Source organism: Salmo trutta, chromosome 34 (assembly GCF_901001165.1).
Source record: "Salmo trutta chromosome 34, fSalTru1.1, whole genome shotgun sequence".
Classification (NCBI taxonomy): Eukaryota; Metazoa; Chordata; class Actinopteri; order Salmoniformes; family Salmonidae; genus Salmo; species Salmo trutta.
The window spans coordinates 22,718,181-22,730,965 of NC_042990.1; the positions used below are offsets into that span (position 1 = coordinate 22,718,181).

The following is a 12,785-nucleotide window of genomic DNA, read 5'->3' on the forward strand; positions in this document are numbered from 1 at the left end:
CCTATAAGAACATCCAATAGTCAAAGGTATATGAAATACAAATGGTAGAGAGAAATAGTCCTATAATAACTACAACCTAAAACTTCTTACCTGGGAATATTGAAGACTCGTGTTAAAAGGAACCACCAGCTTTCATATGTTCTCATGTTCTGAGCAAGGAACTTAAACGTTAGCTTTTATACATGGCACATATTGCACTTTTACTTTCTTCTCCAACACTTTGTTCTTGCATTATTTAAACCAAATTGAACATGTTTCATTATTTATTTGAGGCTAAATTGATTTTATTGATGTATTATATTAAGTTAACCTGTTGGGGCTAGGGGGCAGTATTTTCACAGCCGGATAAAAAACGTACCCGATTTAAACTGGTTACTACTCTTGCCCAGAAACGAGAATATGCATATAATTCGTAGATTTGGATAGAAAACACTAACGTTTCTAAAACTGTTTGAATGGTGTCTGTGGGTATAACAGAACTCATATGGCAGGCCAAAACCTGAGAAGATTCCATACAGGAAGTGGCCCTGTCTGACAATTTGATGTCCTTCTGTTGCATCTCTATCGAAAATACAGCATCTGTGCTGTAACGTGACACTTAAGGCTTCCATTGGCTCTCTAAAGCCGCCAGAAAGTGGAATGGGGTGTCTGCTGTCTCTGGGCAAAGTACAGCAGCTCTGTTTGTGAGTGGTCAGCCTGGGGACAGTGAGACTGAGATGAGCGTTCACGAGACTTCTCCATTTTTTTCTTTCAGCCTTTGAATGAATACAACGTTGCCCGGTTGGAATATTATCGCCATTTTAAGAGAAAAATAGCATAAAATTTGATTTTAAACAGCGTTTGACATGCTTCTAAGTACGGTAATGGAATATTTTGAATTTTTTTGTCACGAAATGCGCTCGCGCGTTACCCTTCGGATAGTGACCTGAACGCTCGAACAAAGGTATTTGGTGGTATTTGGATATAACTATGGATTATTTCGAACCAAAACAACATTTGTTGTTGAAGTAGAAGTCCTGGGAGTGCATTCTGACGAAGAACAGCAAAGGTAATCCAATTTTTCTAATAGTAATTCTGACTTTAGTGAGCGCCAAACTTGGTGGGTGTCAAATTAGCTAGCCTGTGATGGCCGAGCTATGTACTCAGAATATTGCAAAATGTGCTTTCGCCGAAAAGCTATTTTAAAATCTGACAAAGCGTTTGCATAAAGGAGTTCTGCATCTATAATTCTTAAAATAATTATGTATTTTGTCAACGTTTATCATGAGTAATTTAGTAAATTCACAGGAAGTTTGCGGTGGGTATGCTAGTTCTGAACATCACATGCTAATGTAAAAGCTGTTTTTTGATACAAATATGAACTTGATTGAACAAAACATGCATGTATTGTATAACACAATGTCCTAGGAGTGTCATCTGATGAAGATCAAAGGTTAGTGCTGCATTTAGCTGTGGTTTTGGTTTTTGTGACATGTATGCTTGCTTTGAAAATGGCTGTGTGATTATTTTTGGCAGGGTACTCTCCTGACATAATCTGATGTTTTGCTTTCGCTGTAAAGCCTTTTTGAAATCGGACAATGTGGTTAGATTAACGAGAGTCTTGTCTTTAAAATGGTGTAAAATAGTCATATGTTTGAGAAATTGAAGTTATAGCATTTGAGGTATTTGTATTTCGCGCCACGCGATTCCACTGGCTGTTGACTAGCCCATAGAAGTTAAAATAAAAGTGTTCATTCAGTATTGTTGTAATTGTCATTATTACAAATAAATAAATATCGCCTTTTTTTTGGGTCCTCCAATAATCGGTATCGGCGCTGAAAAATCATAATCAGTCAACCTCTAATTCAGACCCCTTTACTTTTTCCACATTGTGACTTAAAGCCTTATTCTGAAAATGGATTAAATAAAAGTTTTCCCTCATCAATCTACACACAATACCCCATAATGACCAAGCAGAAACAGGCATTTAGAAATGTTTGCACATTTATAAAATAAAAAATAAAAGCTTATTTACATAAGTATTCAGACCCTTTGCTATGAGACTTGAAATCGAGCTCAGGTGCATCCTGTTTCCATTGACCATCCTTGAGATGTTTCTACAACTTGATTGGCATCCACCTGTGGTAAATTAAATTGATTGGACATGATTTGGAAAGGCACACACACCTGTCTATATAAAAGCTCCCACAGCTCCCACATGTCAGAGCAAAAACTAAGGCATGGGGTCGAAGGAATTGTCCATAGAGATCCGAGACAGGATTGTGTCGAGGCACAGATCTGGGGAAGGGTACCAAAAACATGTCTGCAGCATTGAAGGTCCCCAAGAATACAGTGGCTTCCATCACTCTTAAATGGAAGAAGTTTGGAACCACCAAGACTCTTCCTAGAGCTGGCTGCCCGGCCAAACTGAGCAATCGGGGGAGAACGGCCTTGGTCAGGGAGGTGACCAAGAACCCGATGGTCACTCTTGACAGAGCTCCAGAGTTCCTCTGTGGAGATGGGAGAAAATTCCAGAAGGACAACCATCTCTCTGCAGCACTCCACCAATCAGGGCTTTATGGTAGAGTGGCCAGCCACTCAGTAAAAGGCACGACAGCCACATGACAGCACAAAGTACAGAGAGATCCTTGATGAAAACCTGCTCCGGGGCCTCCCAAATGGTGCAGTGGTCTAAGACACTGCATCGCAGTGCTAGCTGTGCCACTAGAGATTCTGGGTTTGAGTCGAGGCTGTCGCAGCCAGCCACGACCGGGAGACCCATGGGGTGGCGCACAATTGGCCCAGTGTCGTCCGGGTTAGGGGAGGGTTTGGTCGGCAGGGATGTTCTTGTCCCATCGCACACTAGCGACTCCGGTGGCGGGCCGGGCGCAGTGCATGCTTACACGTTCGCCAGGTGTACGGTGTTTCCTCCGACACATTGGTGCGGCTGGCTTACGGGTTAAGCGGCATTGTGTTAAGAAGCAGTGCGGCTTGTGTTTCGGAGGATGCACGGCTCTCGACATTTGCCTCTTCTGAGTCCGTGTGGGAGTTGCAGCAATGGAACAAGACTAACAACCAATTCGATACCACGGGGGAAAAAAATATTTAAATAAAGAATTTACAAAAAAAGAACCTGCTCCATAGTGCTCAGGACCTCAGACTGGGGTGAAGGTTCACCTTTCAACAGCACAACAACCCTAAGCACACAGGCAAGACAATGCAGGAGTGGCTTTGGGACAAGTCTCTGAATGTCCTTGAGTGGCCCAGCCAGGGACCGGACTTGAACCCGATCGAACATCTCTGGAGAAGCCTGAAAATAGCTGTGCAACGACGCTCCCCTTCCAACCTAACAGAGCTTGAGGATCTGCAGAGAAGATTGGGAAAAACTCTCCAAACACAAGTGTGCCAAGCTTGTAGCGTCATACCCAAGAAGACTCGAGGCTGTAATCACTGCCAAAGGTGCTTCAACAAAGTACTGAGTAAACAGTCTGAATACTTATGTAAATGGAATATTTAAGTTTATTTTTAATCAATTTGCAAAAATGTCTAAACCTGTTTTTGCTTTGTCATTATGGTGTATTGTGTGTAGATTGATGGGCACACACATTCCTGGGTCGATCCTCTTTTCAGTTCGCTGCAGCTAGCGACTGGAACGAGCTGCAACCAACTCTCAAACTGGACAGTTTTATCTCAATCTCTTCATTCAAACACTCAATCATGGACACCCTTACTGACAGTTGTGGCTGCTTTGTATGATGTATTGTTGTCTCTACCTTCTTGACCTTTGTGCTGTTGACTTTGCCCAATAATGTTTGTACCATGTTGTGTTGCTACCATGTTGTTGTCATGTTGCTACCATGCTGTTGTCATGTGTTGCTGTCTTGTTGGTGTTGTCTTAGGTCTCTCTTTAGGTAGTGTTGTGTCTCTCTTGTTGTGATGTGTGTTTTGTCCTATATTTATATTGCATTTCTTTTTAATCCCAGGCCCCCGTCCCCACAGGAGGCCTTTTGGTAGGCCGTCATTGTAAATAAGAATTTGTTCTTAACTGACTTGCCTAGTTAAATAAAAGGTTAAATAAATAAAAAATAAATAGAATAGGGGGGGAACACTTTAATCAATTTTAAAATAAGGCTGTAACAAAATGTGGAAAAAAGTCAAGGGGTCTGAATACTTCCCGAATGCACTGTATATATCATGGTTCTCTATGCATTGTAGATTCGACACGTCAAGCTAGCTACCACTCTGACTAGTAGTGGCTACATATAACCAACCTCCCCAAACGCTTCAAGCTCATCTACTGTCTTTCAAGAGAGCAAATTGGGTGGGAAGGGGGAAGAAAAAAAACAATTATGCAAAAGGTAGATTTATTCATGTCAATATATCCCAGGAGAGTGTGTTATTGATACAGTATTGCAAAAAGCATTAATCTACCAGAAAATAGCCTATATGATATCTCTGTAGTAGTTAAGGAATAGAATTACCTGCTTTCCTTGAGTCTCTTTCAGTACAGGTTCATCCTCCTTCTCAGTTTTGTTATCTGTGGCCAGCTCATCAAAGAACTGTGTGAGAACAATGTTGAACCATTTTATTAAAATGTTCACATTGACGATTACATTTTCTTTCCCACCACATTCAATTAGCTCAAAATATCCACAAGAGGTATAACTACTCACACTCTTCTTCCCCTTCTTATCCTTCTTTCCTTTCTTTACTGATTTTTCTGAAGAGAGGGGAGATAAAATGTAGGTACAAAGATGAGCAAGTTGGTCATCAACATATGGATCCACTGAATAACAAGAGTGGCCAAATGAGCCAGAGGGGAGGCAACGCCTTTTACAAGGGGAGCGTAGGGGTGGCACATTTTCAGAATGACTTTTGGCAACACAGCAGTTCTTCAAACAATGCATACTAGCTATGACCTAGCTATCTAACTAGCTAGCCTTCATGACTTGAATGATAAATTAATAACTAGCTACGACCCCGAGGTTATTACTCTTCCTCAAACGACCCGTCACTATTTTAAATGTCGAGCTGTCTCTACTTGACTTTCAAGTAGAGAACAAGAATCATTTGTCTGACACATTTACATGGCATGTTGTGTTGGTACCATGCTGTGTTGTCGTCTTAGGTCTCTCTTTATGTAGTGTTGTCTCTCTTGTCGTGATGTGTTTTGTCCTGTTTTTATTTATTTAATTTGTTTTTATTTTTAATCCCAGCCCGCAGGAGGTCTTTTGCCTTTTGGTAGGCCGTCATTGTAAATAAGACTTTGTTTAACTGACTTGCCTGGTTAAATAAAAATAAGAAATATGGCACTGCATCATTTTCACAGCATTGATAGCAAGCTGTTAACTAACGTAGCTTCTAGCTAGTTAACCATCACTAATGTCAGACTATGTTGTCAAAATACTCCATATCGCATGACAGCCAGGACAGTTACTTGTTAATCAAAGATCATTGACTGAGGCACATTAGCTAGCTAACAACGTTTTATCTTAGCTAACAGTCTATTGCAACGCCTGGAAGACTCAGTTGTAACCATTAGTTTAGTTGCTGGCAGCAATTAGATACCTGCCACCGCTGATGGTGCTACTGCTCCCTCTTCTCCTTCCCATTCTGCGTCTTCTTTCGCTTTCTTGGGCATTTTCTGCTATTTATTTATACGGATATTAACAGAAAACCAACGACTTTGTCTTAATTGTTTTACTTGAAACCGGTGGTAAGAGTGGCTGTCAGAGAAGAGCAAGTGTTTTATCACAACACATGCGGTTTGAGATTTTTCCGTTCGATGACGTAGCGACAGCACCACTGAGTTTCAGTCGCCGGTTGACGTGTGAATAATGAGTAAAGCAATATTTCACAGCGCCACTGGTAGGTTTGTCCAAGAATTGTAATCGCTTGCGAGCAAAAAAGCTTTTAATAGTGAAATAATAATTTGTTGCATGCATAGGATAGGTCTTACAGAATTATATATTTTCTCACTTTATGGCTTGAAAGTTTAATTAAAAAGGTAGTCAAGAAAAAGACCTACAAAACAAATGTACAGCAGATTTCGATGTATTACTGTTTTATATATATATATATATATATATATATATATATATATATTTCTGCATCTAATGAAATGCACATTTTCCACCAATCAGCGCTACGCAGGTGTATGACGTGTGGGCGTTTTTTTCTTCTAGAAACGTTCCTACGCTAGCGTGATGCTGCTGCTGGACAAGGACATTGGGAGATGGAATGACATTTGTGTAACGCTTGATAACTTCCCATTTCGAAACATTACGTGGGATATCAAAGTAAAACACCTGACTTTGAGGATTATTGTCTTACTATCTGGTCATTGCTAAACTGACTAATCGCAGTTTCGATCCAATTCGCTTCTGACACAGCAGGTATGCATGCTACTCTTAGATAGCTAACGTTAGCTAACCCAATATGCTAATCACGGGAGTGTGTTAAAAATAACAATGGTGATCTAACTACTCGCATATCAACTAACTAGGTAGTGAGCTAACGTTAGCTTGTATTTTCTAACTAGATTGATGGGTCCCTATATTCATAAATCAATTAATGTATTTCCATACATATCAACTTCAAAGTTGAAGCATGGTTAATTTTGTTTCTGGTCGTGCATACAAGGTTGTCACTCAAACCAACCAATTCCACAGGGTTACCAACGGTTGGAAATCAGCTCGAGCTCATGTTATTAGTCTCAAATGGGAAATGGTACGTCATAGTATTGTATATCATTGAAACTACGAGAAGGAACTGTGCTTAGTGTATTCTGTCTCTGTAATCATTAGTGAATATCGGTTGTGTAACCTTAGGACAATAAATCAACAAATGTTGACACGGTTAACAGTACACTGCAGAGACTGCTTACGGTATATGTATCAAGATCAGTTGTAGAAGAAACAAAACGATATTCGCTCCTAGTTATAGGTGGTTGTCGAGTTCAAATGTAGCAAATTACAGTGCCTTATTGGAAGGGCAAGACGTCTGAGTAGCAATTATGATCTTGTGGTTTGCTGTTTACACCACTCACTGTCATATGCTACTGGCATAGCTTTTTCGCGCTCCAAAAGAGTTTAAGTAGGGTCAAAGAAAAGGAGGGCTGACATGCTTCAAATCTGTTGCTCCTACACTCACAAGACAGTGTTTGTTGTGTTGCTTTCTTCATTCAGTTAAAAGTTGAATAGTCAAACTGAATCTGAAGTGTACATTTGAAAATGTCTTGAATCATTCCCACCTCATTGAAGTTTTCTTCCATATGACAATATTGTCTCAATAGAATTTGGGGGGGGGGTTGTTTTCACTTTCACAAATTCTGTCTGACATTTCATGGCTGCCAGATCTGCCCTTTGTCATGGTATAGGCAGCGAATGATGGTAGTATATACACTACCGGTCAAAAGTTTTAACACCTACTCATTCAAGGGTTTTTCTTTATTTTTACTATTTTCTACATTGTCGAATATTTGTAAAGACATCAAAACTATGAAATAGCACATATGGAATCATGTAGTAACCAAAAAAGTGTTAATCAAATCAAAATATATTTTATATTTGAGATTCTTCAAATAGTCACCCTTTGCCTTGATGATAGCTTTGCACACTGTTGGCATTCTCAACCAGCTTCACTTGGAATGAGCTTTCCAACATGTCTTGAAGGAGTTCCCACATATGCTGGGTGCTTGTTGGCTGCGTTTCCTTCACTCTGCGGTCCGACTCATCCCAAACCATCTCACTTTGGTTGAGGTCTGGGGATTGTGGAGGCCATGTCATCTAATGCAGCATTCCATCACTCTCCTTGGTAAAATAGCCTTTACACAGCCTGGAGGTGTGTTGGGTCATTGACCTGTTGAAAAACAAATGATAGTCCCGCTATGCCCAAACCAGATGGGATGGTGTATTGCTGCAGAATGCTGTGGTGGTCATGCTGGTTAAGTGTGCCTTGAATTCTCAATAAATCCCAGACAGTGTCACCAGCGAAGCACCCCCACACCATAACACCGCCTCCATTCTTTATGGTGGGAACCACACATGCGGAGATCATCCGTTCACCCACACAGCATCTCAAAAAGACAGCGGTTGGAACCAAAAATCTCCAATTTGGACTCCAGAACAAAGGACAAATTTCCACCGGTCTAATGTCCATTGCTCATGTTTCTTGGCCCAAGCAGGACTCTTCATATTGGTGTCCTTTAGTAGTGGTTTCTGCAGCAATTCAACCGTCTCCTCTGAACAGTTGATGTTGAGATGTGTCTGTTATTTTCCATATTGACTGATGTTCATGTCTTATAGTAATGATGGACTGTCGTTTCTCTTTGCTTATTTGAGCTGTTCTAGCCATAATATGGACTTGGTCTTAGCAAATAGAGCTATCTTCTGTATACCCACCCTACCTTGCCACAACACAACTGATTGGCTCAAACGCATTGAGAAGGAAACAAATTAACTTTTAAAAAGGCACACCTGTTAATTGAAATGCATTCCAGGTAACTACCTCATGAAGCTGGTTGAGAGAATGCCAAGAGTGCAAAGCTGTCGTCAAAGCAAAGGGTGGCTATTTGAATAACCTCAAATATAAAATATATTGTGATTTGTTTAACACTTTTTTTGGTTACCACATGATTCCATGTGTTATTTCAAAGTTGTGATGTCTTCACTATTATTCCACAATGTAGAAAATAATAAAAATAAAGAAAAACCCTTGAATGAGTAGGTGTTCTAAAACTTTTGACTGGTAGTGTAGGTCATATAGGTCTTGATTTACAGCCTAGCATCCTACACATGAACTCACAACTGTTCCTTGAGTAGCCTACACATGCACGCACCAGGCCATATGATCATATGGACATATCATTGAGATGATGGTCTAAAAATGACTGTTCACCCTCAACGGCCCACCCTAACCCCTTCTCTTCATCCAGATTTTTTTTTGGTATCGAGAGGGGACCAAGAAGATAAAGAGTTGTTCCTTCCTTGGGGTTGCTGTGGAATAATGCCCCTGGTGATTGGAGTTACACATACCCCCTGTTTGTGAATGGCTGCTTGTAGAGGGGGCATCGCCTTGTGGGTGGGGTGTGTGAGGAGCCATGGCAACAGGCAACCAGTCAAGCAACAGTGCTGGAGTCTTGCTCAGGTATTGTCTTGACAGACAGGTCTACATTCATTACATATTTAAATGAGAGCAAGGCTGGATCCAGATCTGTTACAGATCTGGGACCAGGCTATATAAGAGCACCTTATGGAAAATCTTTACTTGCCTCGTGAATATGCAGGCGCTGGATGTGCAGTGGAGTGGACAGATCCGGTCGCTCAGTAGCGCATCATGGGCCCTGGTTCCCCCCAACAGTCTGAGGTACCAGAACATCAAGCATCTGGCCCTGTCACACCCCTTCCACCATGCCAGCCAGGGCCAACCCCACAGCCAGAGGCCCCCGGACCTGGACGAGGACTGGGAAGAGACTGTCAGTCTGTGTGTGCTGGTGCAGCCTGGCCCTGGGGAGTGTGATGGCCAGCACACCCTGGTGGAGGTGCCTCTATTTGGGCAGATTAAACTAGGTGAACTCCTGGCTCCGGGAGGACTCAGTAGGCCCATGGAGTTCCTCTTCCCCTTGACCACGGTGGACGGGAGCCGAGAGGATGACATCAGTATTGGGACGACTAAGGTTCAGGTGGAAGGTTCCAAGACCATGATGAACGAGGGAGAGACAAAAACAGAAAAGAGGGAGAGAGGATCATTCCGGAGCCTGTTTGAGACAGAAGGATGTCCAGCTCCATTTATGTATGGATCTAGGTTCTACTGCTTCCACTGTCCTGGGATGGAGCCATTGCCTGGTTATGGGAACAAATCGGGCCATATGATTGGACTAGAGAAGGAGTTGTCACTGTTGCTCCACACCTCTCTGTATAGTAGCTATGCAGAGAGAAAGACAGGAGAGGGGGGTCACAGCGACAGAGAGAGGGAAGACGAGGAGAAACTGGCATTGATGTATGAAAAGCTGAGGATTGAGGTAAGAGAGGAGAAGAGGGGTTTGTTAGGGGATGGCTGTTTGATGGCATACACTGCTATTTAGTTATTAGTATTGATGATCATTTATTTGATTTGCAGCTTCCTAGTTTCTTTATGAAGAGTCATGACTACACCATGTACACAAATGATATCGAGTTCGTCAACTGTATTCTAAATGCCAAGACCAGGTAAATGCTACTTTCTCTCTACTTAGCAGTTTCCTTCCCGAACTGAAATGGAATTGACCCGAACCCTGATATTTATACATATGTAACTACACGCATATAAACCCCCATAGTAGGTCTATATTATAATACAGCTATACTGTCTCTATCCTCTAGGGGCAGAGTTCTGTACCAGCTGAGCCTGTCTCTGTGGCGGCTGCTGTGTCTCTGTTACTATGCTGAGGCCCGGTTAGAGGTACTGAAACTGACCAAGCACCCAGAGGACAGGACCATCAAGGCCAGGTGGAGTGTCAGAGGACTGCCCTTCCTCTCTCTGCTGCTGAGATTCTACCGCAAGGACAAAACTGACCTCTACAGGTACAGAAACCTGACTGGGATTTAACTTTACACAATGTTCAGACAGAAATGTATTGATTTGATTTGGTATTGTGTGGAACAGATAGTGTTTTTGGTCAATGTTCCTCTTCACTGTTAATTCTCTATGATCATTCATACTCTAATAAACACTGTCTTTCAACAGGTCATATGATGCGTTCTCTACCTTCTACCTTGGCCATGATGGACTCATACATTGTCACAAAGTGGAAAAAGTCAGTGGCCATGTGGTGTTCAGTCTCCTTTGACTCTGAAATAGAAATGCCTACAAATAGCTAAGAAATACCCTCAGGTTCTGTGCCTTGCCTAAACTGATCACCTCAAACATGCTGAGTATTGTTTTCCCGTCTTCCTCCAGGTGATGAAAGCCCAGCCGCCCATCCTGCCTGGGGTGACCACTCTGTTAGCGGGAGCCCTCGTGTCCCTGGGGGTCCAGGAGCACCGGCCAGCCCTCAACCTCCTGCCCCTCCTGCTCTCCTCCCTCCGACAAGGCCGAGATTGATAGAGATGGAGGGTCTGGAGGAACGAGCATGTGTGTACCAATGGAGAAGTAACAGGGAGAGGGGGAAACAGGCAATCAGTGTTGAGAAAAAAAATAGTTTATCCCTGTTCACCCGTACAATGCCTGCTCTGAAAATAAATATAAATAAAAAAAAATTAAAAAAAACATTTCTCCTCCAAAACCGTTCTCTCTCTGGACTCACACAGCAATAGAATAGCAGCTACTACTTTAGTTGATATGCAATCCAGTTAATATGCAATCCAGGACTTCAGTTTATCCAGTAAGTCGAGTCGATACCTTGAGTCAGTTCCTTGTTAACGCACAAACAAACGATTGCACAGCGCTTGTGTGATGTTGAACAACCTTCTGGGCCTATACGCTCACACTACATAGTCTGCTACTCATAAAAGTGTCTGCTAAATGGCATATATTATTGGACAAACCTTTTCACTGCATTACATGAAGACTGTTAAATGCTTCTTTTTTTAAAAAGCATTGTTTAAAAACAATTGATGCCGGATTAACATTTAAGTTAAATGGATTCATCATTATTGAAATCAGTCATTTTTTGTTTAATGTGCCCTCAGCCTATGGGGCAGTTGAGTGTGCCTGGGAACTGGGCACACGTTTGTCGGTTTCCTTTGAATACAGTTTTCACACAGCCCAAGGAACCCCGTATTGAGGCAAGGAGTCTTTATATGGAGAGACGAGACCACATTCTATATAACTGGCTATTATCTATGTTCTCCCACCATGATTCAATGTGGGCCTTTTTCCTAACAGACCCTATGATCTCAGTGTACCAGTGGAAAGTCATTGAATAGGTTGCTTTATTCCACATGGATGCTAATATGAATGCATGATGTCTGTCTCTGTCCTTGTACGAACTTCACAAAAATACTTTGATTTTGAAGTGTACATGTCAATCTCATAACTTTTATTTTGAAGGGCATTAAGTCTCATGTCCTCATTGTTGAGAACTAACTTTCACAAACAACCCCATCCTACCCTGGTTAAACTGCTATGGTCCTTCCTTGTTGGATGGCTAACTGGCTGTGAGGGACAGGAGAGGAGGCAGCTGCAGACTGCCTGGCCTGCAGTAAGTGTTGGACCTGACCTCAGCTCAACCAGGGTTCATGTCCCTGACACAGACCAACACAGTTGCATGACATGACTCTGGATTCAGGTTTCTAAAAATGTGAATTTGCCAGTTCGGTACTGACACTATTTTCTGATGGCTAACAAGTGGCACCTGAACAATACTCTTGATTGGAATGACAGTTTAAGGGTTATAAGTAGCAAAAAAAATGTAATAATTGTAGGATGAGTATCTGTACGTGTCATAAGAATGCAACTCAAGCTTCCTCTATCATTGTTACAGTGTGTTTCAGACTACGTGTTCTCAGACTAGGTGACAGCATGCCACGTGTTAGATCTAGCACTACCATTAATACTAACATTTACTTGAAGGGGGCATACATAACACCTGATCAATAAATGAGTCATGAATGATACTGGAACACTTGTAAAGGTGTTACGACCCCTTTCAAGTAGTGTTACCTATGACTTCCGAAATAAAAAATCTGATCGAATTAAATCGTTCTTATCTAGTGCCGTGTTGCTACTTTAGGATTTCTCACTTATTTGCAATAACCCACATCTGGTGTGAAACCTGGCTGTCTGTGTGAATAAAACAAATCACTGGTGTGTACCTGCTGCTGTCC

At 41.8% G+C, this 12,785-nt stretch overlaps 2 protein-coding genes across 6 annotated transcripts in view; one reads left to right on the top strand and one right to left on the bottom strand.

Moving 5' to 3' along the window:
* LOC115173815 (ATP-binding cassette sub-family F member 1) overlaps positions 1-5,803 on the bottom strand; it is a 28,916-nt gene extending 23,113 nt beyond the window's left edge. For all 3 annotated transcript variants that reach the window (XM_029732243.1, XM_029732244.1, XM_029732242.1), the window contains exons 1-3: positions 5,548-5,803; positions 4,653-4,699; positions 4,461-4,538 (exon numbers count right to left, since the gene is read on the bottom strand). In XM_029732243.1, the coding sequence (XP_029588103.1) occupies positions 4,461-4,538; positions 4,653-4,699; positions 5,548-5,620 (198 nt within the window). In that variant the 5' untranslated portion in view covers positions 5,621-5,803. The remainder of the gene's footprint in view (positions 1-4,460; positions 4,539-4,652; positions 4,700-5,547) is intronic.
* Positions 5,804-6,172: 369 nt separating this feature from the next.
* On the top strand, positions 6,173-12,772 carry c34h6orf136 (chromosome 34 C6orf136 homolog). 3 transcript variants are annotated; one of them, XM_029732259.1, is made up of 8 exons: positions 6,173-6,374; positions 6,651-6,708; positions 8,915-9,126; positions 9,266-10,000; positions 10,099-10,187; positions 10,341-10,541; positions 10,705-10,774; positions 10,918-12,772. In XM_029732259.1, exons 3-8 carry the CDS (start codon positions 9,028-9,030, stop codon positions 11,059-11,061), a joined length of 1,338 nt encoding a protein of 445 aa, XP_029588119.1. In that variant the 5' UTR covers positions 6,173-6,374; positions 6,651-6,708; positions 8,915-9,027; the 3' UTR covers positions 11,062-12,772. The 3 variants fall into 3 exon arrangements, with proteins under 3 accessions (XP_029588119.1, XP_029588118.1, XP_029588120.1); XM_029732258.1 differs by lacking the exon at positions 6,651-6,708; XM_029732260.1 differs by lacking the exon at positions 6,651-6,708 and having other exon boundaries at positions 6,178-6,278.
* Positions 12,773-12,785: the final 13 nt, after the last annotated feature.

Bases quoted from the DNA above. Each gene is read 5' to 3' on its own strand.
- c34h6orf136 (XM_029732259.1), top strand. From the start codon at position 9,028: ATGGCTGCTTGTAGAGGGGGCATCGCCTTGTGGGTGGGGTGTGTGAGG. The intron at 10,542-10,704 runs GTACAGAAACCT...GTCTTTCAACAG, and splicing joins GACAAAACTGACCTCTACAG to GTCATATGATGCGTTCTCTA. The intron at 10,775-10,917 runs GTCAGTGGCCAT...GTCTTCCTCCAG, and splicing joins ATTGTCACAAAGTGGAAAAA to GTGATGAAAGCCCAGCCGCC.